The sequence below is a fragment of the Giraffa tippelskirchi genome, chromosome 5 (genome assembly GCF_054371585.1).
Source record: "Giraffa tippelskirchi isolate mGirTip1 chromosome 5, T2T-mGirTip1v1.2.pri, whole genome shotgun sequence".
NCBI lineage: Eukaryota > Metazoa > Chordata > Mammalia > Artiodactyla > Giraffidae > Giraffa > Giraffa tippelskirchi.
The window spans coordinates 35,471,777-35,496,731 of NC_137279.1; the positions used below are offsets into that span (position 1 = coordinate 35,471,777).

Below are 24,955 nucleotides of genomic sequence, written 5' to 3' on the forward strand. Positions count from 1 at the left end.
TCAAAGCTATGGTTTTTCCAGTAGTCAGGTATGGATGTGAGAGTTGGACCATCAAGAAGGCTGAGCACTGAAGAACTGATGCTGTTGAACTGTGGTGTTGGTGAAGACTCTTGAGAGTCCCTTGGACTGCAAAAAGATCAAACCAGTCCATCCTAAAGGAAATCAGTCCTGAATATTCATTGGAAGGACCTGATGTAAAGAACAGACTCATTGGAAAAGACCCTGATGCTAGGAAAGATTGAAGGCAGGAGAAGGGGACGACAGAGGATGAGATGATTGGATGGCACCACCTACTCGATGGACATGATTTTGAGCAAACTCCAGGAGATGGTGATGGACAGGGAAGCCTGGTGTGCTGCAGTCCACGGGATCGCAAAGAGTCGGATATGACTGAGCAACTGAACAACAACACATGATAGTTTATTCAAACGTATATTATTAAAGTTAATGTGCATATTGCTTTTTTTAAAGTGTTTCATCCCTCTAGGCCAACACCTATAGCTCTGACATTCTAATAGTTGGATTACGTTCCGAAGCATGGCTGTCCCATCATCCAATTACCCTCAGGAGCGGGGGTCATGGTTCTCTACAAACTAATTTATTGACCATTGGAGTGGCTTCAGTGGAAGCAGCTTAAGAAGCTCCAACTTGCCGCAAAACAGCATCGCGTGCACGGGCCGACTTTGGCGAGGCATTGGGAAAACAGGACAAGCAGGGGAAAGACACTAGCTTGAGATGCTGAAGTTGGCGGACTTTTGCGGAAGGCGCCAGTGAGAGAGGCGGGAGCAGAAGAGGGCTGGACCAGGCTCCGCGTCACCTCCCACCTCCGGCCACGGGAGGGCGCGCTCGGGCCAGCACCGCGACTTCCGCCGGCGCCCCGCCCACCGGGCTCGCCCCGCGCTCCGATTGGCTGCGCGGCGGGAGCGCGCCGAGTCAGGGGGCGGGCCCGCGCCGGCTACAAAGCGACGAAGGTCACGGCGGGAGGAGGTGCGCGCTGTCGCTCCGAGTCTTACCCGCGGCCCTCGGCCCTGCCGCCGCCGCCTGCCACCGCCCACCGCTCGCGCCGGGAACCATGGAGGGAGTGAGCGCGCTGCTGGCCAGCTGCCCCACGGCCGGCCTGGCCGGCGGCCTGGGGGTCACGGCGTGCGCCGCCGCCGGCGTGCTGCTCTACCGGATCGCTCGGAGGTGAGTGTGCGCGGCCCACGCGGCTAGCGAGTATCGCGCCCCCGCCCTCCGCCCGCGGCCGCCCCCACCCGCGCCGGCTGCCGGGCCGCCCGGCGCCTTCTTGTCCTTCAGGCGCGAGGCCGCGGCGTGGCGGTGGGGCCCGGCCCGCGAGCCCCCGCGCCGAGACCCGTCGTGCACGCCCCGCCCCCGGAAAGAAAACTGGGCTGGGGCTCCTGTCGGGAAGCGGCGGAGAAGCGGGTTGGGGGAGCCCAGGAATGTGGAGCGCGTGGGGGATACGAACTTCCTCCCCCGCGGAGACCGGTGCAGACCGAGCCGCAGAATCTGCAGGGCCCCCAAACCCTGCGGGAGAGTCGAGCGGGGGTCGGGCCGCGCTCTCTTCCGCCCGGAGCCCTGATCCCTGGTCCTCAGGAGCACGTTGGGGTAGGTTGAGTACTAGCCGGCGGTTCCTGGGGCGGCATACGCTGTCTCAGGCGTTGTTGTAATCTCACATAAGCCCATTTCAGTCACAACTGTGCCCTGTCGAGAGAAGCGGAGGGACAAAAGAGCTGCAAAAATTGTTATCAATTAGACGAGTCAGGATGTGAGCTGAAGCATGCCGACCGTGGAGCCTGCGTCCCTAATCCCTGGACTCTGCAGCCTCCAAGGGCAGGAAAGCCTGACATACTTTAGGGGTATTTAAATACTGCGCTGGGCTCCTGCTGGCTGGGTTCAGTGGCGGCCCCCTGCCCTGGCCCAGGTTCAGAGACCTTGCTGACCCCTATGCAGAGCTGGCCTGTCATGGGCTTCCCTGGTCAGGGATAAAAGCTTACCGGCCCTCTTACTTCAGGAGGACCTCAGGGGCAGCTCCACTGTCTCCCCACTTGATCCACCTTCGCAGGGGACAGGAAAAAAGGTGGGGTTGTGAGAACATTCTGGAGACGGGGTGGGTGGGTTTGTAGCTTTAGCAGATGTTGGAAGCTCAGCTCTTAGGTGGGAGATGCGAAGGAACTTGCCCACGGCCAGTCAACAGCAGGCGGGGGAGCTGGGACTTGAACCTGGAGGGCTTGTCTGTTCTTCCTTAGCCACCTCCGTGTCCCGCTTCTTACCCAAGGGGAAAAGACGTGAGAGCGACTGAGTCACAGTCTTCCCGGGGGAGGAAGGGGTGGGAGGGACATCAGCTGTGTCTGCAGGATGAGCCAGAATGGCAGGCTGTGGAGGGGGCGGCCTCGCGGGACCCCTGACAGCCCACATCTCAACGTGTCCTGGCGTCTGCCCAGTTTTGGGAAGCTGGAGGGGCTCGCAGGACCAGCTGGTTCACACCAGTCATTTTATACACAAAGGTACTGAGGTGCAGAGGTGCCCACCACTTGCTCAGATTCCCAGAGCAATGTTGACAGCAGAGGTGTGTCCAAAGCCCGGTTTGCCTCCCAGGAAATGGAATGAAGAGTGCCAGCCCAGAGATGACAGCCTGGGCTGGGCACTGCCACCAGGCTGTTGGCCCCCACCCATATTGTGTGGCTGGATTTGCACTGGATATGCCCACTGTGCCTCCATCTTGTGCTGCAGCTGTTCCTGGGGGTGGCCTTTCTCCCCTCTTGGGCTGCCAGCCACAGCCTTCCCTCTCCCGGAGGCAAGAGCCTGAGACCTGGGTGCAGTGTCCTGCGAGCTGCTCTGAGGGGAGCCACAAGGGTACCAGTGGTACACCTGAGTCGTGGTGTAGCACTGGGACCCATCGGCCGAGAGGACAACCCTTTCCCGGGAGGCTCTGAGATTGTCCTTGAGTGCTGGCTTTTGTCTGGGGTCATAAATTGGCCACTGTCACAATTCAGAAGCAAGACCAGCCCCTAGGCTGAGCCCTTCTCCCTCCGGGAGGAGATCGGTGACAGTGAGGAACGGCTTTGGCCACAGTGTGGGTTTTAAATGACCCTGGAGAGGGCGTGTGAGGAGAGTTGTTTTTGGAAATGGACTTGGCTGGGGGGTTGTTTGCAGGCTCAGCAGAGAAGGACAGGGACAGAGGACTAGCCATGGAGCAGGGGCAAGAGCCTGCTTCTCTGAAGGGTTGTGGGCCCCAGAGCCTCAGGCAGGGCCAGCCTGGCTTCCTGCCCATGGAGTCCTCTTGACCGGACTGCCTGTGACCTGGGGGGCAGTGCATGCTGCTGGTGGCCCCATTCAGCAGATGAGGAAATGGAGGCCGGGGAGATCGGGCTTCCTGCCCAGCGACACCACGACCCTTCAGCTCCTAACCAAGCCTTGTGCCCTGGGTCCTCACTGAGCACCTTGGCTGCCGCTCTGCACCCAAGAGGCCAAGTGGAAGCCCAGATTATACTTCCCTGGGCTTGCTCACCTTGGACCCGGGCAGTCTTGGTGGCTTCCTGTGCCCAATTCACCCAGACTCCCGCCCCCGGATTCTGCTGCTGGGCATCGTGTCAGTCTTCTGCCGGCACAGCCTGCTTACAGCCGCTGGAGCTCCCAGGCATGGTTATTGGATTGTCCACTGTCTGGTGTTTGGAGACGAGAGCGTGCAGCCTCCTGGGTAAAGGAGTGGAGCTTCGGCCACGCGTCCTGGGTCCCTGGCTCCTGCACACCTCTCACCACGCTATTCTGCAACCAGGCAGTCTGGCTCCCTGCAGTCACACTGGGTGGTCCCTGCCCCCTTGCCTGGCAGTTCCAGCCGTTTGAAGGCCATCTGCACGTTGGCCCTGCTGGCCGGCAGGCCCGTCCTTGAGGGTGACGGCTGACGCTCTGCCCGTTGGCCCTCTGCTGTGGCATCTGTCGCAGCTGCCCTATGCAGTCGTTCTGTCCTTGTGTCCGGGTCAGGAGTGGGGAGCCTCGTGCATCTCAGCCCCCTTGCGAGCCCAGCCTGTGCCCCTCCAGCCGGGCCATGCTGAGGAGCCAAGGCCGTCCACCGAGAGCAGACCCGGGCCTTCTGTCTGGTGTTGGCTGGACCGCTGTGGACCAAAGTGTGCTTTCCCTGGAGGCTGGAGTGGGCGGCCCGGAGGCCCGTTGGTGCTGGTGCCTCTGCCCTGCAGGAGGCCCTTGGATTCTCGCAGGTGGATTGCACAATACTCAGGGCACAGAGTAGCAAGCAAGGCAGTGCATGGGGTCCCGCAGGGATCCCTCACCTGGGAGGTTGTCCTCTTGGCACCCTGCGGGAGGCTGACCTCTCCAGCCCTGAGGAAACCAGCCTGACTGTCAGAGACCATCTTCCAGACCTGCTGGACCAGCACACACATCACAGGCTGTGTGCCCAGTCCCCCTCAGGGGACTTTGCAAAGCCTGGTGTGGTTGAGACTGCTCGACACATCGGCTTCCCCGAGACTCTGAGCCCCTGACCCCCGCCCCCAACCCTTAAGAAGGACTGAGTCCACGCAGTGTCTCCTCTGTGTCACACGGTGCTGGGCTCACAGCTGATGCCCACCCCCTGGCAGGGGCCAGGGCCAAGGGGCGTGGAGCTGCAGCCCTCAGAGTGGTGGGCTGGAACTGACCCCCTGCTCCCACCTGACCTGTTAGGACGTGGTGGGATGTCAGGGCACGAGCGTTGCTATGACTAAACGTGCACGTTTGGGGCTCATGAGGCGATACCATCATTAGGGCCTGTGTTATCTTTTTCCTGTTGTGTGTTTGGGGCTGTGGAGGTATGGTTCCAGAGCACACGGCTGCCCCCTGGTTCCTCTCATGGGGCCTGTCCTGCCCTTGGCTGCTTCAGGCCTCCCCTGACCCCAGCAGAGCCCAGGAGCTCAGCACGCAGGCAGCAGGAGCTGGGCAAGCACCTTCCAGAGCCTCCATGCCAACCACCCATCCTCTGGGGCCTGGTCTTCTACTGGAGGCGGCCTGGCCTCAACCCATCTAAGTCGCTCCTGCCTGTGTCATGGGGATACTCTCTCCTGGCCCCTCCCATCTTGTCCACCACAAGGGGTTTGACCAGAGCTTCGCTGGGGACGGAGGCTGTTGGCTCAGGGGAGAAGTGGGTCAAGGGGTTAGGAGGGCCACAGGGCGGGGGCATTAGCCTGAGCAGGAGCAGGATGGGGCTGAGCTGGCTCCCACGTCAGGCCCGGTAGAGGCGGGTGCAGGCCCACAGGCCAGGGCCGCCCAGCCGCTGTGGGGACTATGAGCTGCAAGGTTGGCCGTCAAGTGCAGCCTGCGAGGGTGAGTCACATGCGCCCACGTGTCTGGCATGTGAAGCTCTGGGCAGGCGGGAGCATCGCTGGTCCTTGGAGAGCTGGCATCCACACCTGGCATCACTGGTCCGTCTGCCACTCACAGGCCTGAGAGTGCTTTCAGGGCGCTCCCCAGAGGAGCCATGGGGGATGACACCCCACTAGGTGGAACCCATCTGGCCAGGGTGGCCGGCAGCTGCTCTGTCTGTGATAGAAGACCCTCACCCCCACAACCCAGGACAGGGATTACCAAGCCAGAGCTGCTGGCTCAGCGTGTGCGTGCTAAGTCGCTTCAGTCGTGTCTGACTCTTTGTGACCCTAGGGACTGTAGCTCACCAGGTTCCTCTGTCCATGGGATTCTCCAGGCAAGAATACTGGAGTGGGTTGCCATGCTCTCCTCCAGGGGATCTTCCCGACCCAGGGATGGAACCCCGACTCTTATATCTCCTGCGTTGGCAGGCGGGTTCTTAACCACTAGCGCCACCTGGGCTGGCCCAGGGCTAATCCCCCCTCCCCTCCCGGCCGCCCCTTTCCAGTCCCGGCTCACTTCCCAGCAATGAAGCTGGAGATTGAGGGTGAAAATGATGACTTTCTGGGTGGGAGGGGCTTCGTGCTTGGCCCCGAGGCCTGAAACCTCAGTTCCTGATCGCCCACCACGGGTGCCCAGCACTGGTTGTCTTTATTCGCTTCCTGTCTTTCTCTATTCGTGGGCTGCCAGCTCTTCCGCTGGCATCTCTCCAGTGGCGGGCATGGTGCGGTGGGCACCTGGGGTGGAGGGGGCAGAGGGGCCCATCGTGAGGACAGCAGGACCTGGGGGAGCAGGGGAGAGAGGTGTTTGGGCCTGCCTCATCACCCCTTTGGACACACCTTCCCTCGGTGCACTGTTGCAAAGAAGCCTGTAAAGCAGTTACAGATTAACAGAGAGAAAGCCAAACGCTTAATTGCCCAGTGCGGCTTCTCCGCAGAGAGGGTTCCCACACTGCTAGGCACCTCCTTCCACCGCTCTTGGCCTGAAGGCCAGTGAGGCTGTCAGAATGCCTCTACTGACCACCTGCTCAGCCCAGCACTTCCCTCAGGTCTCTCACTTGATCCCTCAGCAGCCTTTTTGAAGCAGGGATCGTTGCTATCCCCATTGGCCAGATTGAAAAATGACTTTTCCTGAAGGCCACACTGTGACCACGGGGCCACGCTGCCCAGCACTGCTGTTTCTGAGCCTCGCCCTCCAGCTCGATGATGCTGGGGCAAGCCAGGGTGCCCCTGTGGACCCTGGGACCCTTCCCTGCAGGGTCTGGTTCCATGCCCTCTGTCTGGGCTTGCTCCTCTCCTCCCGTGGCCTCTGCATATAAACTGCTGTTTATTGGGCAGTTAGCCGGGCTCTGGAAGCACTTCCCACACTTGTCCCCAGATGGCAGGTAATAAGACTGAGGCTCAGAGAACTCTTGTGACCTGCCCATGGTTCATGGACAGGTAAGACCAGGAGGCAGCTCAGTGTCAGAAGCAGGAGCTCTCTTCCCAGGGGGTCAGGCCCCCCAACAACCCCAGAGTCAGGGGAGCAACAGAGTCAACGCCCGGCATTACAAAGCACCTTTACGTGTCTTGTGTCTTTGGGCCCTGGTAACACACGAATGCTGAGGCTGGGAGAAGAGGGGTTGGCAGAGCCGGGACTCTGGCTCCCAGAAGCTTGGGGCTGTGCCATCCTCTGGACAGCAGGGGTGTCCACGTGTGGTATGACTGCCCATCCCAGCAGAGGCCCAGGCGGCAATCCCACAGCTGCAGGTGGACTCTGGGGGCAAGCAAGGGGACAGGAGTGGCAAGGCCAGAACCCCAGGCTCAAGCTGCCGCCACCTGTTGTTGTAGATTTCTGAGACTGAAGGGGTTTGCCTGGCAATTGCCATGTCCTTACCTCCCTCACCCCCACCCCCTAACACACACCCGCCGAACAGCCAGGGAGATGGATGGAGGGGACTTGAGCACAGATTCCTCAGTGTCTGGGCCGGGATTATCCTGCACACCCACCTGTCACCACACGTGTGGCCAGCCTGTCCTGTCCCCATGCCAGGGAGGGCTGGCCCCAGGCTGAGCAGCTGTCTGCAGTCCCCACCCTTGGTCTCCTGGGCCCTGGCTCTCCTGGGGCTTCTGTGAGCACCGAGGCCCCTTCCATCTGGAAATTCTCCAGGGAGAACCGTTTCCGCAGCCTGGGAATGGGCCCAGGTCTGCGGGCCTTGCAGGGAGGGAGGGAGGGCAGTCCTAGAGCCAGGTCCCTGTCAGCCCGTAGCCTGGCTGGCCCTGGGTTCCTGGTGCATCTCCAGCTGTCCCCAGGGTCAAGGAGGCTTGGCCTGCTTGGCTGAGGATAAGCCCAGGTCCCGTGGATGGGTTCATGGTATCCCCCGCTCCTTCCTCCACCTGCCTGCACCTCCAGCTCCGGGGTCCCTGCCCTGCTTGCCGCCCACCCTCCCTGGTCTCCCGTCCTTCCGCAGACTCCACTCTTTCCTTATCCACAGGATGAAGCCAACACACACCGTCGTCAACTGTTGGTTCTGCAACCAGGACACAGTGGTGCCCTACGGGAACCGCAACTGCTGGGACTGCCCCCACTGCGAGCAGTACAACGGCTTCCAGGAGGTGCGCCCCCCGCCTGCCCCTGCCACCTACCAGTGCCTCCTCTGAGGACCAGCGCACAGGCTTAGGGAGCCAGGGTGACTTGGGCAGACTCACGGCACTGACATGGGCGGGTTTATGTTCAGACCCCGATCTTTTCGGCCTCTGCATCTCACCTGAGTTGGGGTTCCCCGTGAAGTTCCTTTGGAAGAAGAGCTTCTGTGGTGCATGTAAAGAGAGGGAGTGTTAGCGATCCATCTTGGGGGAGGATCTGCATGTGGAGCCTCCCTCCGGCCTGCGCGCGGGGGCGGGAGGCTCCTGCCGGTGGGGAGGGCTCCCCCTGACTCAGGTCTTCCTCCCTCAGAATGGTGACTACAACAAGCCGATCCCCGCACAGTACCTGGAGCACCTCAACCACGTGGTGAGCGGCTCGCCTGGCCCCCGCCCCCCCACCCAGCCCCCGCAGTGGGTGAGCAGCCAGGTGCTGCTGTGCCGGCGGTGCAGCCACCACCAGACCACCAAGATCAAGCAGCTGGCCGCCTTCTCGCCGCGCGACGAGGTGAGTGGGGGGTTGGGGGCACTTCTGGAGGTGATAGAGCTGCTGAGGGGAGTCCTCTGGAGGGGCGCCCCCTCCTCACCTGGAACCCCGTGCTGGCCCGCATTCTGGGTGTGTGATCTCATCCATCTCAGCCACGCGCTTCTCACACTTCCTGTCTTGTGGCCACTGCTGTGGGGGCCCCAGGCCTGGGAGCACCTGCCAGTCAAGAGGAATTTGTCCCTGGGCAAGGGGAGGCAGTGTTCTTGGGCTCCAGCTCAGGGCCCTGTTGGATCCATCCTGTCTGTGTCCCTTTGAGTCCGTCTTGCCCACCACCTGGCGGGCAGTTTGCTCTGGGGTGGATGAGGCTCCTGACTCGTGGGGGGCAAGGGGAGGCGGGAGCTGCCCAGAGGCTGGATGTCAGGCCTTTGCCTCCTGGGTCCACGTGGGGGCCAGCAGCCTTGTCATCTAGCCCATCTCTCCTCACCCAATCTAGGGATCTGTGACCTCAAGAGAAAATGTTTGCTGAAGCCCAGAGACCCTGACTTTCCCCAAGGCCCAGCCTGGGAGGGAGGTGGGAAGGGAGGAAAACAGAGGTGAGCTGGGGCTGGGCGAGGAAAGCTGGGAAGGCTGCCAAGAGGAGGGCAGGCACGTGTGACGGGGCAGCCAGGGCAGGTTTCTGGTACCTTCACTCCTAGCAAGAGACCAAACCAGGACCCTCCTGCCCCTGCAGACTGAAATGTCTGGCTCCTCTGCAAACAGGGAGGGGTGTGCTGCATCTCTTGGGGAAGGAAGGGTGGGCCTCGCGTTTCCTGGGCTGTTCCTGAAGTGCAGAGGCCCTTCAGTTCCTGCCGAGGCCCTGACCTGGCCAGGGGCTTTCTCCTGTTTCCTGGACCGCTGGGCTTCAGTGGGGAGGCAGGCCCACCTCCGGATGGCCCATCTGTTCAAGCCCAGGTGGTGTCCGGAGTCCGGGAGCAGGGTCTGAGCAGGGCCACATGCCAGGCTCTGGCCTCGAGGTGTGTCCTTGGCAGCCACAGAACTGGCTAGAGGGTCCCCTGGGAACCCTGCTGTGTCCCAGGCTGTGGACAGCCCCTCTTCCCAGGCCACTGGTCATGTCAAGCCCCCGAGGAAGCAGGTGCAGAACAGGGATGACTTGCACACGGTAACCTCCGAGACCCTGAGCCTGTGCCCTCTCCGCAGGGCAGGTACGACGAGGAGATCGAGGTGTATCGGCACCACCTGGAGCAGATGTACAAGCTGTGCCGGCCATGCCAGGCGGCCGTGGAGCACTACATCAAGCACCAGAACCGCCAGCTGCGTGCCCTGCTGCTCAGCCACCAGTTCAAGCGCCGGGAGGCCGACCAGACCTACACGCAGGTGCAAGGGGCATCCCAGCCCCCGAGTCTGTGCAGGAGACCCCTTCCCAGAGGGATGGGCCAGTGACTGGGGGCAGCTCTTCAGAGCCAGGCCCTTCCCCTGGGGCAGCCACCTTCCCGTGGGGCCGCCTCCCAACCTGTGACCCAACCCGGAGTGGAGCGGTGGGGGTGGGGGCGGTTCCCGAGGAGAACATGTATCATTTGCATGCGTGGCTGGGCTTTCTGGCCTACAGAGCCCTGCAAAGCCTGGGCACCTCCCAGCACCTCTCGGGATTCCTCCAGCGCCGTCGTAGTGGGTGTTCTCTGAGGTGCCCTGGAAACCAGGCTCAGGGAGGTTGAGTCGCTTGCGGAGGGCCTAGTGTGCGGCATCCCCAGGGTTTGAACCTTGGACCGGCTGGCTAAAACCATCATTAGTTTTTGTCACTGTGTTCAGATGCTGGAGTGTCTTGGCATTAAAAAAATGTGATATAGGAGCAGGTGGATTTAGAAGTAAAAACCATCCTCCCCAAAGAAATTCTCCCCCTACTCCGCATCCCCAGAGGTGCCTAGCTGGTGGTGGCTGTCTGGCCAACCAGCTGGTATGAGATTTCCGGTCTGCAGCCAGGCCCCTGACCACCGGCCCACACACCCGTTTTCACAGAGAGCTGCACTGACCCTTGCTTTCCTCCTCTCCGCTGTCTTTCAGACTGAACAACTTAACTGTTTTTTCTTTTTCTTTAACTTTCTATTTTATGTTAGAGTATAGCCAATTAACAACATCGTGATAGTTTCAGAGAGACAGCAATGCGCCTAAGTTAACAAAGTTAGTAACAGGTATTTTCTAACTTTGACCAGAGTTGTGTGTATATTCATTACAATTCTAGTTAAAACCACATAGTAGGAGTTTCTTGTGATACCTTGAAAATGACTGGAAAATGTGTTTGAAAGAAGAGGTCACCATCAGATCAGAAGGATTACTGTAGAGAACGTGGCAGCACAGTCTCCCCCCCACCCACAGTAGCTCGCAGTGGAGTGAAGGCCCAGAAATGAGACAGATTAAGGGGACCCAGGGGTGAACCAGAAACGAAGACGAGTGCGTGAGAATTTAGGGCACCTCTGATCACCAGGAGCTGTTGGTTCTTCCACAAGTGCTGGGGGCCCCTGGCCAGACCCCCGTGCACAGAGTGGACACCCGGAGGGCTGTCGGTGGCTCTGGCCCTCTCGCTGACCTGCCTCTCCCTCCCTTAGAGCTTCTGCGCGTCTGCGGTGAAAGCCCCAGCCCAGGTCATCATGCTCCGGGCCCTCGCCTTCCTGGCTTGTGCCTTCCTGCTGACCACTGCGCTCTATGGCACCAGCAACCCCTTTGCCCCGGGAGCCCCGCTGCCCCTGGCCCGGCTACCTGGTAGCAATGGGTCTGCCCCACCAGACAACGGAACAGCCACCGGGGCCGAGGGCTGGCAGCAGCTGCTGGGCCTGCTTCCTGAGCACGCGGCGGAGAAGCTGCGCGAGGCCTGGGCCTTCGGGCAGAGCCACCAGATGGGCGTCGTGGCCCTGGGCCTGCTCACCTGCCTGCTGGCCATGCTGCTGGCCGGCCGCATCAGGTGTGTGAGGGACAGGGACACGTGGGAGGAAGCTCAGCGGAGTCAGGGGCCCTGGGGCCACACTGTGTCCTCTCCCCACCCCAGGCTCCTCACCTCAGTCGGGCAGTGGTGACCTAGCTCACAGGGTCTTGTGCTTTCCTGTGCAAGCACAGACCCTGTACCAAACAGCATCCCCTTCCTCTCACCACAGCTCTCAAGGAGGTTTCCTTGCCCCATTGTATAGACTAGAACATCGAGGCTCAGAGAAACACTTGACTCAGAGCCATAGGGCGAGGAAGTGTTGGAAGCGGCATTCAGAGCCCCGCGCTCTGCTCGGGCCCTCGATCCCCTCCTCTGAGCAGGGCCGGGGTGAATGGAGAAGGCAGGAGGTCGGCGGGGGGGGGAGGGTCTCACCCCCCTCACTGGACCCTCACTCCCACTCTCCCCACAGGCTCCGGAGGATTGACGCCTTTTCCACCGGCCTGTGGACCCTGCTGCTGGGGCTGCACCTGGCCGAGCAGTACCTGCAGGCCGCCTCGCCCAGCTGGCTGGACACGCTCAAGTTCAGCACCACGTCCCTGTGCTGCCTGGTGGGCTTCACAGCAGCCGTGGCCACGAAGAAGGCAACGGGCCCGCGGAGGTTCCGGCCCCGAAGGTCAGAGAAGCAGCAGTGACTGCGGGGGGAGGACAGACAGACCAACAGGCCCCGGGCTTTGCCCGCAGCCCGGACAGGGCACCTCTGTCTTGCTTCTTTCTTACCTGCCTCACTCCCGCCCCACTCCACACCCCCCACCTTAGGGTCCTGGCCCAGCCCCTCCACTTCCCCTAAGGAGTCAGGTCCCCTCCATTCCTTTCTGGCTCCACCAGGCCACCCCCGACCCAGCGCCCCCAAATGCTCTCTAGCTGGTCACCACTGCCGCCACCTTTCTGGCCAAAGACCCCACCGCCATTGCTCTGAGACTGGAACAGGGCAGCACCCATACTGCCTGCCTCTGCCCCGTGGCTTCCGCTGGCAGCTCAGGCACCACCACACTGGCCATGGCCCCTTTCCTGGCTCTGACACCACTGGAAGAGGGGTACGGGCCTGCTCTCTGCTTCTTCTCTCACCTTGCCCCGTCTCTGAGCCCCTAACATGGGCTGGCAACGGTGGCTGCAGGCTGGGCCCTTGCCGCATGGCCTGACCACTCAGGCTGCTTGGCGTAGGCAGGTGCTGCTGAGTCAGGGCCAAGCAGAGCCCCCTACCTCGTCCCACCCTCATTTCTCTGGTTTGTCCTTTTGGTCTTACCTGTTGTCCAGGCAGCCCCCCAGGAGCTCATGAAACGAGAAGGCAGGGCTGCCCCGCTGGGTTCCCTGGTCTGAGAGCCCGTTATCCCTCAGCCTCCTTCCCCAGGGATGGAGAGTGCAGTTCTTAGACCCAGACTGGGCTTGACCATGAGTTTGTGGGGTGAGGCCCACGTGGAGGTGGAGGGTAGAAAATCGTGCTTCTCCCGTGGTCAGTAGGTTTCTCTTAACAGCCAGGCCGTGGTAGGAGATTGCCCAGGAGGGTGGGGGGAGGGATCTATATGCTGTTTACTTTCCTATCTTTTGGGCACCGCTGTGAACCAGACAGCGTAACTGGGGCACACACACTCTGCCCACTCTCCTGGGAAGCCCCTGGCTCTGCCCTGGAAAGGCAGGACCCCAACCCTTAAGGCCAAGCCCTCCACTCGCTCCCTGCAGGGCTGGGGTTCAGGCTTCCCAGGCCGAGGTGGCTCTGACTGGCAGGTAGTGGGGCCCTGCCCGCCTCCCTCCATGCCAGGATGTCCCCAGTTTCCTCCCAAAACCCCACCTCCATTATGATGCCCAGAAAAAGTTCCAACTGCCCGAAGTTAGCACCAGGTAAGGGGCCCAAGGGACACGCAGGCCCATGACACCAGGTCCTTGTCCCTTATCCCTCTTTGGCTTGTCCACTCTCCTCCTGGCCTCTGGAGCCCCTTGGGGAGGCTCCTGGTTCCCACCTCCACGTGGGGCAGCCGCAGAGTCCACGGGGCCTCAGCCTCACCCTCCCTGGGCCAGGCCCCGCCACCCCCGCCTGTGCACCATCTGTACAATGAGAGCCGGACCCCTCCAGGGCCCTGGGGTGCTGGCGTGGGTGTGGACATGCTCTGGAGGCCGTTCTCAGCCTGGGGGCTGCCTCCCAGGGCCGTGGCAGGGGGTAGAGCAAGGCTGCGCACCTCTGCAGGGCCTTGTGTCCTACTGTCATCACGGTGAGCGCAAACCCCACTCCAGGCATGGACCCGGGGAACTACATGAGCCAGTCACATGTGTGAGGGTGACAGGAAAGGGCCGCCACCTCACTGAGCCTACGGGGTGGGTGAAGAGTGCCAGCTCAGGCCCGAGCCCCGCTATCCTTCCATTCCCGGGGTCCTGAGAAGCCACCCCACCCACCCGCCTGTGTATCGGGTGGTGCTGCACCCTGATACATGTGCGGAGAGCTGGGTGGGTCAGGAGCTGGGCCCAGCTTGCTCTGGGTGGAGGGTGAGGTGGAAGAGCACCGACAAGGTGGAGGAGTAGGGTGGCCGGCCTGTCCCTCGCCCCCGTGAGCCAGCCTCCCGGAGAGGGGTGGCAGGAGCCGGGCAGGGAACCAGTGTCTGTTGGCTGTGTGTCCCCTGGTCTCTGGAATCCCTTGTTCTCAAGGAAACTGGCAGCACGGTGCTAATTACTGCTTTTCTTGGCATTGAGTAGAAGCAGGACATCTGTGTGTACGCGTGTATTTAAGTTAAATTATTTATAATAACCGTAACCAGCTCTCACGCTGGCCGGGAGCCTGCTGAGCAGACTTCTCTCCTGCCCTCTAGCGGGCGGGGACGGAAAGACACCCTCATGTCGTGAGATGGACCTCATCGAAGGAAAGCTTCCTGGCATTTTTAGAGTTTGTGTGATTTTTTAAAACCACTCATCTGTCCCTTCAAATACCATTATGTGGAGCATATTTCAGCACCTTCCCACATTACTGGTGACAGCTGAGGAAGTGCAGGCACCACTGGGACCGTGGCTTATTCCCTGGGAGTGTGTTGGTCCCCTCTCCCCTCCCCTGGGGACCACCACCAGCAGAATGGGGGGTGGGGGCGTGGGACCGTCTTCTCCCCCCACCCCAGGCCAAGTAGGCTTCCCCATAATGCTTGCCCAGGAGCTCCTGGGAGAGGCCGGTGTCCCCTCTGCCTGCGACTGTCACCAAGTGTCCCGTCCTTTCTGTTGTGTAGACGTGGATGACTGCCTTGTGACCCTGTAATTGCTGTAACCACAACTCCCGGCCTTAGATGTAGTGTTTTTGATGCTGTATTTTCAATAAATGCCTCCGGGGCCCTGCTTTGACCGGTGGGCGTCAGGCACCACGTCTTTTCTGTTTTTTCTTTCTCGTTTCTTCAGAGGCTTGTTTGCCTGGGGCGGGGGCTTTGAGGGATGGGATTGCCCACCAGAGTCAAGTTTGGGAGCTGGCGACACGGGCACCGAGCAGCTCAGGGCCCACCGTCCTCGGCTGGCATGTTTATTTCCTTGTCTCCATAAGCTGCTCCTTAAAGGTCGTCCCCTCTCTCCTCCTGCTCCTGGCCTGGGCCAGGATGGGGTTGGAGAACAAAAGGCCCCCTCAGTGTCAGACGGGGTGCAGTGCAGCCAGCTGCCCGCCCTTTCCCCAGAGCCCTTCCATCACGGCGGGCACACAGACTTGGGTTCCGGGGCCGGACGCTTCTCTGAGATGCAGTTCGAGGGCGCAAGTGGTCTGTGGGGGGGGGGTGTTGTTAAGAGGAAGCGTCGGTCTGTGTGCAGCACTCGAGAGCCTGGCGGAGGTGAGGCTCCTTTGACAGAGGCTCCCAGGGACTGTCTTCTGTGGAGCCAGGACAAAGGCTCACGCCTGACACTTCACACGATCTGATAGTTGAGTGATGCCACCACATGTCCCAACAAGAGGGTCAGACTGAAGAACCATCCCCTCGTCCCCCCACCCCCAACCCCCCCAGCGCCACCTTGTTTACTCGCATCAGAGATTGGGAAAGCACCTGTGCCAGGTGGGCAGCGCCGGGTGTGAGCAGGATCTGGGAGGAAAGAGCTGGCCAGACCCAGCCGGCTACCTCTAAGACCCATGGCCCGACTGGGCTTTAGCTTGCCAATTACTTGGGGTGTACTTGGGCCACCGCCTGGCCTGGCCCAGCCCATGGGCTGCCCAGTGGGGTAGCACAGGAAGCCCAGTGCAGGCAGACATGCTGCTGCCCCCTGGAAAGGCCCAGGCGTGTGTGTGTGTGTGTGTGTGTGTGTGTGTGTGTGTGTGTGTGTGTGTGTGTGTGTGTGTGTGTGTGTGTGTGTGTGTGTGTGTGTGTGTGTGTGTGTGTGTGTGTGTGTGTGTGTGTGTGTGTGTGTGTGTGTGTGTGTGTGTGTGTGTGTGTGTGTGTGTGTGTGTGTGTGTGTGTGTGTGTGTGTGTGTGTGTGTGTGTGTGTGTGTGTGTGTGTGTGTGTGTGTGTGTGTGGTCACCCTCCACCCGCCCCCGCTCCCCACTGTGGCCCACACACCCTGCCCTCAGGCTGCTGCTGCACACAACAGCCAGGGGTCCTGGGGCAGGTGCGGGGAACAGGGCTTCGTGCGTGACTGGAGCAAGTTAGCCAAGGGTCCCAGCGCACTCACACTGCCCCTTGGCGCCGAGCGTCCCCCCCACCTCTGACCACTCCCCAAGGTTGTCGCTGTCCTGCTGCATGGTATCACAATTCTAAAATGACACCACCAACCTGTGTCTTGTATTTAGAGTCAGAACCTTCCCCAGGCATTTTGGAGGAAAGGAGGTACGGGTCACCCTAGGCAGAACAGGTCCATGGGTGGAATGTAAGCATGTCCAGCCAGGGGCCAGCCAGCCAGCCAGATGCCCAGAGTCCTCTATAGATTTGCTTGATGGGTTCCTCGGCCTTGATTTCCCCATGTCCCCCAAACACTGGGCCCACCTTTGGTTCCGAAGTCCAGGTAGCCTCCTGGCGCTTAGAAAGGCAGTAAAAAGGTCACGTGATTCTCCAGGTGGGCATCAGCTGACCCACCCTCATAGATGTTATTTAAAATGAGGGGAAGGGGTGAAAACCAGGGAGATCAGTAGACTACAGCTTGGCCAGTGGTACCCCAGGTGTGCAGCTGGGGTGGGCGCCTTAGCCAGCCCCCGGCTCTGCTGCAGGGCCTGAGCCAACCTGTCCGTCCGTCGGCACATTGTCCATGGGCTCAGTTGTCCCTTGGGACCGAGGTAAGGCTGGACCTCTGCAGCTCCGTCCAGACGGCGGACTAATCCCTTATTAACTGCCTCTGCCCCCTCCCCCTCTGTAATCAGTTGCCTTAATCAGAAGCATGGTTGACATTCTGGCTTGGGGCCACTGGGTCCTGTGGTGTGATCTGTACCGTGCTCAAGTTAAAGAGACACTGTCACCTTCCATCTGCGGACAGCCTCGCGATCGCTCACAGCTCTTTCTAAGTTGGAGTCTGGCTGGCGTCCTGCCAGAGCCTCTTCCTGGAGATCCCCAAGCCTGGCTGCCTCCCGCTGTGCTCTGCCAGGGGGGTTTTAGCGGAGTGTCCAGTGTCTGAGACTAGAGAGCAGCAGCGGTGGGGACTCCCGGGGTCAGGCCCGGGGGAGCAGGGGCTCCCCGAGCTCACCCACTGTGAGGAGGCTCTGGGCACCAAGCAGGAAGTGGCCCAGTTGAGCGCCCGGCGCTGGACTGGGCATTTCTGCTTCGAGGTGAAGGGTTGGCATGAGGTTGGCGAGGGCGACAGTGTCACTTTAACACCGAGACTCGTAGTAGACCTAGTTTGCTGTGAGGCTGAGGGGGATCAGAGGGGGCATGCAGGGAGGGGTGGGTCACGCCAGCACCTCCCAGCCACCCGCTCCTAATGGCGTGAATGTGGTCGGACCGCTTTTCTGCTGCAACTAACACACGCCTCCTCTGGGACCCCGACTCGGGCCCCACCTTGCACCGTGGGGGAAGGGAGGGGGCCCACCGAGGTGGAGGCCCTGCTCCAGAGCCCCCCGGGGCTGACCTGCTCCTCTCTCCCACGCCCTCACCCCGGGCTCTCTCGTAGGTGCTTCCCAGGAGACTCCGCCGGCCTCTTCCCCGCCAGCCCCAGCCTAGCCATCCCTTGCCCAAGCCTGAGCATCACGGGCCCCTCGCCATCTTTGTTCGTCCCCGCCCCACCCGGTTTCCTGCCGATCACCAACCAGCAGCTGTTCCGGTCCCCCCGCCGGGCCTCCCCCTCCTCGCTGCCCGGCCGCCTCAGCCGAGCCCTCTCACTGGGAACCATCCCCTCTCTGACGCGAGCAGGTAAGTGGCGCTAAAAGGCATTGGCAGGCAGTGCGAGGCTCGGGGCACCTAGCTGTAGAGTTGGCGGAACTGGGGTCAGACCCAGGTGTGTCTACTCAGTAACTGCCTGCGCCAAGGGGCTTAACCATTCTGAGCCTCAGTTTCCCACAAAAAACAAATGAAGCCAACCGTGGAACCCACCCTGTGTGAGGGTTAAACCAGGTGATGGATTTAAAGTGCTTAGGTGTCACAGTTCTTACTATTATTATTATTGCTATTTTGGGATCCTGTGTGTGCGTATGTATGTGTGTGCTCTGTCATGTCTGACTCTTTTGTGACCCCGTAGACCATAACCCGCCAGACTCCTCTGTCCATGGAGTTTTTCAGGCAGGAATACTGGACTGGGTTGCCACTTCCTCCTCCTGGGGATCTTCCCCATCCTGGAATAGAACCCAGGGTCTTCTGTGTCTCCTGCAATTTTCAGGCAAATTCTTTACCACTGAGCCACCTGGGAAGCCCCTGAGACCCTGGGGGCTGGAAAATTTGCCCCCCAGCCTTTGTGGTCCAGAGGCCAGGGATTTGGTTCAAGCCTGTCGTGTTCATGGAGCCCTGGTGGGACCGGCATCTGGTCCCCACCACGGGAAGCTTTGACTCATCCCTCCCCTTCCCCAACAGGATCTTTCCAGGGGCCCTGCCGGGTCTTCTTCAATGACCCTCCTCACTTGGGGAGGCTGCCTGGTGCCCACAGGGTTTGCTTTATCTTCTGGGGGATGACCTGAGGGGCAGGGCGGTGCGGCAGGATCCGGCCTCCAGGAACGCGGGCAGCATCTTGGTTATGCTGGGGTTTCTGACATGCAGTGTCTCCCTGAAGCCCCTCAGCAGTTCCCCCGTGCGGGGGCTCCCCCCACCCAGTCTGACATCCCCTGGGCCTATTCTCCCCATAACTTGCTCAGCAGCTGTGGCCGCCAAGACCTGGGGTTTGAGCCCAGGCGTCTTCTCGCCTTCGCAGTCCAGCGTCCTCCTAGGTAGCAAGTGGGTCGCACTGCAGGAGGGATGGCTCGCTGGACACAACGTGAGCCAAGCGGTGGGTAGTGCTTGAGGCCTGACGGGGGTCAGACTGAGCGCTGAGTAGTACCAAGATCTGGACTCCAGGTATTTCCGTGTCAACCAGCGTGAGCCATGTTGCTGGGAGAAGGGCCTCGTCTGATAATGGTTATTCAGCAGAGTCCCCTGAGCAGGTGAGTCGCAGCTCAGGCCCTGCTCAGACCTGGGGCTGATGGACCGGGCCCTAGGGGCCCTCTGTGAACAGCCCCTGGAGCTGGGGCAGAGGGGAGCGGAATAGACAGAAACGCCCTGGACTCAGGAACCTGGGGATCCAGCAGCTGGGCCCATCCATAGAAGGGTGTTCTCTGCGGAGCCTCCAGTGTCGGGGCAGGGACCCAAGCTCTGGAGCCTCTGCCGGACAGCAATGGTATGGCCCCTGCCTCCTGTGTCCACAGGCAGTCTCCTTGTTGCCCTGGGAGGCCTGAGGTGAGGGCTCAGGAGGCCCCCTGCCCCAAGGGCCAAGGGTGGTTCTATGGGGCACCAGTTGGTCTCAGAATGACATGTGAGGGCTGGGACCCAGTCGCCATCGCTGGGGCCAGCCCTTGGCTCAGGTGTCAGGAGGCCCTTGCAGTCCAGGATCTGTCTTCCCCAGCTCTACCTGCCTCTGCAGCTCCTGCTGCAGGCCTCGCCCCCGCTCCCTGCAGCTCATGCCCGGCGGGAAGGCCCCTCCCCTGCACCTCCTCGGCTAACCTGTCAGCGGGACTCAAGATGGCTGGAGAAAAGGGCACAGGGCGGGCACCAGGCCTGGCCTCCCGTGTGGCCTGCATGGGTTCCAGTTTCCTTATCTGTGAAGCAGGGACCTGCCCTTGAGGACGCAGGATGTGGGGTGACGCAGAGCAGCCATGCCTCAGGGAGGGGTTGGAGACAGGCCATCTCCCCAGGGACCTGTGTTGCCTTTCTGTCTCCAGACTCAGGGTACCTGTTCAGCGGGAGCCGCCCTCCATCTCAGGTGTCCCGACCCGGGGAGGTCTCAGTTTCAGGTAAGAAGGACCGAGCGCCAAGGGGAGTGATGGGAACCCGGCTCAGGCAGGCAGCATGTGAGCCGGGGTTTCCAGAGCGTGCGCAGGGCGGGACGGCAGACAGGCCGTTCAAATCCTAGCCCCAGCCTCACAGCCGTACAGCCCTGGGCAAAGTGCCTGACACCGCTGTGCCTCATTTTTTTTCTTCTGTGAAATGGGCACCAGAGTTTCTAGGACTAGCTATGGTGCCGTCGTCCTTATAATGGTGACAGATGGAGGTGGCACTTGGACATGAGCAGGGCCCAGGTTAGCTGACCCCAGGTCTCCAGGGTTTCTTTCTCCCCAGGCCTTGTTCTCAGCTGAAGGAGGTAGCAGAGCCTTTGGACAGAAATTGGAGAGGGGCAGAGAGGGCATCGCTGAGGCTCCGCAATCCTCTTCCCCTCCTTGGGTGCCTCCTCCCACAGTTCCCAGCAGGGCCCCCTGTGCCCAGCAGTCTAGGCCCAGCCTTGCCTTTCTCCCTCGGTCAGTAGAGGAGAAAGCAACAGATCAGAATAGGCGCTCCTGTAAGCAGAGCGAGCCCTCACAATGTTGTCATCTCTGCCTTCCTCCAGATTACTTCTCTCTGCTGTCAGGCAGCTGCCCCTCCTCCCCTGTCCCTTCCCCAGCGCCCTCAGTGGCCAGCTCGGTGGCCTCCAGCGCCGGTTCCCTGCGCTACCGCCGGCCCCTCATCAGCCCGGCCCGGCTCAACCTGAAGGGGCAGAAGCTGCTACTATTCCCGTCGCCCCCTGGGGACACCCCCCACACCCCCAGCAGCTCCAACGAACACTCGCCCCACAACGGCAGCCTCTACACCATCGAGTCGCCCCCAGCCCCACAGAAGCAGCCGGCGCGGGACACAAAGCACACAGCAGGTACGGCCCTCTGACCTCGCCCCAGAGGTGGGAGAGCCCCGAGGGCCATGGGAGGCCTCCGGTCAGTGTGCAGCGGTGGGGACACCATCAAGAGGTCGCTCGGAGCCTGTCCTGGCTCTTACCTGACTGCTGCCGCTCTCCCAAGTCCAGACACCCCCCAGCCTGGCTTCTGGTGACCTTGAACCCTCCAGGACCTCGCCCCTAGTTGGCTGCTCTTATTTCCTTCTTTTGCAGTTGACTTGGAGGGTCCTCTGTTCTGTGCATCAGGCTGCAGATTTGTTTTGTTCAAATGCTGTTTTTCTACAAAGCGTTCTAGAACGTTTTAAGTTAGGCCTCAACCTTTAACATCTAGACGTTTCCCATGAACCTGTGGATTTCCTGTGTCTCTCATGACATCAGAAGATCTGGCTACACCAGGTCAGACAGGTAGAAGGGCAGGCTGAGGTCCTTTGCCCCAGCCTCTGCCCCTCCACAGCCCTGCTTGTGGCGTCGTTTTCCACACCTAGTGGCATTTGAGTTTGCGGCTTCTGACCCAAAGCCAGCTCCCTTCCCGGCAGCTACGCAGACAGGACCTGAGTGAGGAGCTGGCCGCCCACTGTCCAGGGCAGGCCAAGCGAGTTGGGACCAGCAAGGCTGGCTGGCCAGCGGCCACATTCATGGACTGTCCTGGGATTGGAGGTGGAGCTGCCCACGTCTGTCCCTGGGGGTGAGCCCCGAGCTCCCACTGAAACGCCCCTTCTCCCTGCAGACACGAAGGCAGTGCCGGAAGGGGGCAGCAGCTGCAGCAGCCGCTCCATCAAGAAAGAGGACGACTCATCCCAGTCCTCCTGTGTGGTGGACACCACCACCCGAGGGTGCGCCGAGGAGCCCACCAGCTGGCGAGGTCTGTGCCCCATGTGATGTGCGGAAAGAAGGCAGGGCCTTGGGTCTGCAGCCACTGTCCCCTCCTGTCAGTCAGAGAACAGCCCCTCAAGGGCCTTCAGGTGGCAGAGGGTGGTTTGATGCCCCCCGCACCTGCTGGGCCCCCCGTGGCTCAGCAGACAGCATCTACGTGCCCAGGTTACAAAGGGTCTGCGCCTGCGCTATCACAGGGGCCTCTGGCCTCAGGTGGCTGCTTAAGTCTAACAGTTACAGTGTAATCAGAATAAGAATCTGGTTTCCCAGCTGTACCAGCCACATAGCAGGTGTCCCGAGGCCACATGTGGCCCGCGGCTGCTCAGGTGGACAGCAGGTACAGAACACTGTCACCATTCCAGAAAGTTCCCCAGGAGGGTATTGGCCTGGGCACACCGGCGGCCAGTGCAGAGGCTACAGGCCGTGCTAGGCAGCGATTTGCCTAGGTTCAAATCCAGGTTTCTCAGCTTGCAGGCTGGGGGTGGGCTCTGAGACTGAATTGGGGTTCTGGGTAAAGCCCAGTGGTCAGGTCCTGGCACACCTCCAGGGCATGTGGAAGCCATGTGTATTGAGCAAGGATTTTCCTGAAACAATCATTTTGAGCTGACTGGAAATGGGGGCCGCCCCCAGATCAGGTGGGGTCTGGGACATGACCCAGCAGCATCAATTTGGGGTGGGGAGCCCCAGCCAGCAGCTTATTACCTTGAGGCCCGGTCTGGGGCCTCCTCCTGTCCTGGCTGTAAAGCTGGTGTCCCCCTGGCAAGGTACAGGTGTTACTGCCCTAGCCAGTTACCTGCCTGGTGGTGCAGGGTCAGGAAGGGAGACACCTTCAAGAAGTCAGGACTTGGGAATTCCCTGGCAGTCCAGTGGTTAGGACTCTGCGTTCTCATAGCCGAGGGCCAGGTTCGTGGTCGGAGACGATCCCACAAGCCGCAGGGTGCCAAAAAAAAAAAAGAGTCAGGATTTAGAATGACAGCAGGTTCCTGGGGTCTTTTCAGATAGGAAGGCTTCTGGGGGTCGGGGCCTCAGCCCAGGGGAGCCCACCCCCCCAGGGGCGGGGCCTCAACACCACAGCGCTCAGCTCACTGGTCTGTCGGTTTTTCTCTTGGAAGGTCGTTTTGGCCCTTCTGTGATCCGGGGCCTCCTGGCTGTGAGCTTGACTGCCAACGCACTCTTCACCTCGGCCTACCTGTACCAGAGCCTGCGCTGACCCGTGGTCCGCAGCCTCCCAGCACCCGGAGAACCTCGGAGGGTGCGCCCAGGTGCATGCCGCTTCCACCACTGCCGGCCTTGGCCCCCCAGAGGGCCCGCCGCCTCCGCCCTCTTCTCCAGGGCCCTTGACCTCGCCTCTGGAGGGAGTCCTTCTCCACACTTAACAGACTGCAGGGCTGGGCGTGGTCTCGGGGCTACCCTCCTCCTCGCCCTCCTCCTTGGCTGGTATCAGTTGTGCATTTGGTGCTGGCACTCTGATCCCCAAGCCAGAGATCCCGGAGGGGCTGCGTGACCCTGGGGTCCTCTCCCTACCGTCCAGCTCTGCCTGGCAGAAATGCCACTACTACTGTGAGGGGAGCAGGAGCTGGGCTGCTCCCTGACCCCCCGCCCCTGGGCTGTGATCACCTCTTTGTACTGTACTCCCTGACCCGGTCAAGTGGAAGGTAAAGCCCCTGTGGACACCCCCATGAGGACCGGCGCCATCTGCCCTGCACCATGCTGTGGGCTAGGCCTGCCCTCTGGCTCTCCCGGGTGGGCAGTGAGTTTCCTGCCCAGGGCTCCTCAGAGTTCCTGGGTCTCTGGGGCCCAGCTGGACTAGTCTAAGCACCCCCACAAGCTCCCTTCTCCCTGCTCTGCCCCCATTTTATTACCTCTGGTGACCTTCGCAGGCAGCAGCGCAGCCACCCTGAGAACACTACCCAGGGCCGCCCGGTCTCCAGGCCCCTCCCTCTTGCACTGCCCTCAGGGGCTTTGCTGGGCCCCTCTGCCCACAGGTCTCTGAGGACCCTGGACCCCTGCCCCCATCCTGCCGTGAATTCGGCTCCTCTAGGCGTCCTGCGGTAGCAGTGGGTTCAGTGTGACCTCTGTCTGCAGGCCACTGTGGCCGGCCTGCTTCCTACCCCGAATCCCTCGGTCCTGCCACTGCCCTTCTGACTGATACTGCGGGTTTGTCCCCCACGCAGCCACCTGCTCTTGGGCTGGAGTCCCATCCTGCCCCCAAAAGTCGGGCACAGGGACCCTCACAGTGCCGTGAGGAATGAGAAGACTGCCTGTGGGAGTCAGGATCCCTACGCCACGGCCCCAGGCTCTGAACGCAGGTGTGGGGCGGCATGCATGCGTGCACACTCCTGCGTGTGCACGGCACATTTGTGCCACTCGGTGAACTCTTAAGTCTCCTTAGGGGGAGTGTCGTGAGGGCAGGGGAAGGGTCTTCACTCTGTCATTCAGGGATAAAGTTTAATTTTATTTTTCTACACATTTTTGCCAGGTCAGGTGTTCCGCTCCTAAGCAGGATGCCCCCGATTCTCCCTGCCAGGGAGGTTTAGTTTTTTTAAGCTTCGGGTGCTTTTTTAGTAATTTTTTTTTTTTTTTTTTTTTACCATGTGGGGAAGGAGATTGCTCTGACTTCCCCCACTCCTGAGAGCTACTGTTTCCTGCCCTGCCCCCCACCCCGGAACACGGGGAATTGGGGGGCCAGGGGCCACGCCAGGTCCCTGACTCCAACTGCCAGAGATGGTTCCAACTTGGAAGTGATGCCTCTCGGCCCCCATCTGTACAGTGGGCACGTGTGTCGAGTCTTTTTAATTTTACTTTTTGCCTAACCAAGCCAAACTCCATTCCCGAATGCCCTTCTTCTTTGGCTCTGAGGAAGCCCCAGCTGAGTGTCCAGCCCCCTTCTTTCACCCCGGCCAGCCAGGCCCCTCCTGCCCAGGGCCTGTGGTCCCAGTGCCCCCCCAGGGGCAGGGGAGAGGCTGAGCCAGGAGGGGGCTGACTTATGTTTTCTTTCAAATACAAACACAACCTTATTTTTCTTTACAAAAGCAGAAAAGGAAACCAAAAAAGATACCAACCTTTGAACTACACCTCAGTCTGTCTTGTCTTCATTTGCTTTGCTCAGGTGCCAGACAGGGTTGTGTGTATGTGTTGGGGGAGGGTGGGTGGAGGCATATTCACTCAATACAGAGCCCAGGGTAAGCGGCCCAAGGCTCCTGGTGTTGAGTGGTGGGTACCAGTGGGTGTATTCGCAGAAGGGCTGAGGGATTTGAACAGGACATCAGCAGAGACCTACTTTGTCAACAAAGGTCCATCTAGTCAAAGCTATGGTCTTTTCAGTAGTCATGTATGAATATTGAGAGTTGGACCATAAAGAAGGCTGAACACCAAAGAATTGATGCTTTCTAACTGTGGTT

At 60.7% G+C, this 24,955-nt stretch overlaps 1 protein-coding gene across 2 annotated transcripts; it reads left to right on the forward strand.

Annotated features, from left to right (window-relative positions):
• Positions 1-959: 959 nt before the first annotated feature.
• Positions 960-24,628, forward strand: TMEM201 (transmembrane protein 201). 2 transcript variants are annotated; one of them, XM_081489342.1, is made up of 11 exons: positions 960-1,185; positions 7,823-7,943; positions 8,284-8,478; positions 9,655-9,831; positions 11,058-11,410; positions 11,841-12,044; positions 17,469-17,707; positions 19,699-19,770; positions 20,361-20,660; positions 21,409-21,543; positions 22,667-24,628. In XM_081489342.1, exons 1-11 carry the CDS (start codon positions 1,073-1,075, stop codon positions 22,762-22,764), a joined length of 2,007 nt encoding a protein of 668 aa, XP_081345468.1. In that variant the 5' UTR covers positions 960-1,072; the 3' UTR covers positions 22,765-24,628. The 2 variants fall into 2 exon arrangements, with proteins under 2 accessions (XP_081345468.1, XP_081345469.1); XM_081489343.1 differs by having other exon boundaries at positions 20,415-20,660.
• Positions 24,629-24,955: the final 327 nt, after the last annotated feature.

Bases quoted from the DNA above. Each gene is read 5' to 3' on its own strand.
- TMEM201 (XM_081489342.1), top strand. From the start codon at position 1,073: ATGGAGGGAGTGAGCGCGCTGCTGGCCAGCTGCCCCACGGCCGGCCTG. The intron at 7,944-8,283 runs GTGCGCCCCCCG...TTCCTCCCTCAG, and splicing joins AGTACAACGGCTTCCAGGAG to AATGGTGACTACAACAAGCC. The intron at 19,771-20,360 runs GTAAGAAGGACC...GCCTTCCTCCAG, and splicing joins CGGGGAGGTCTCAGTTTCAG to ATTACTTCTCTCTGCTGTCA.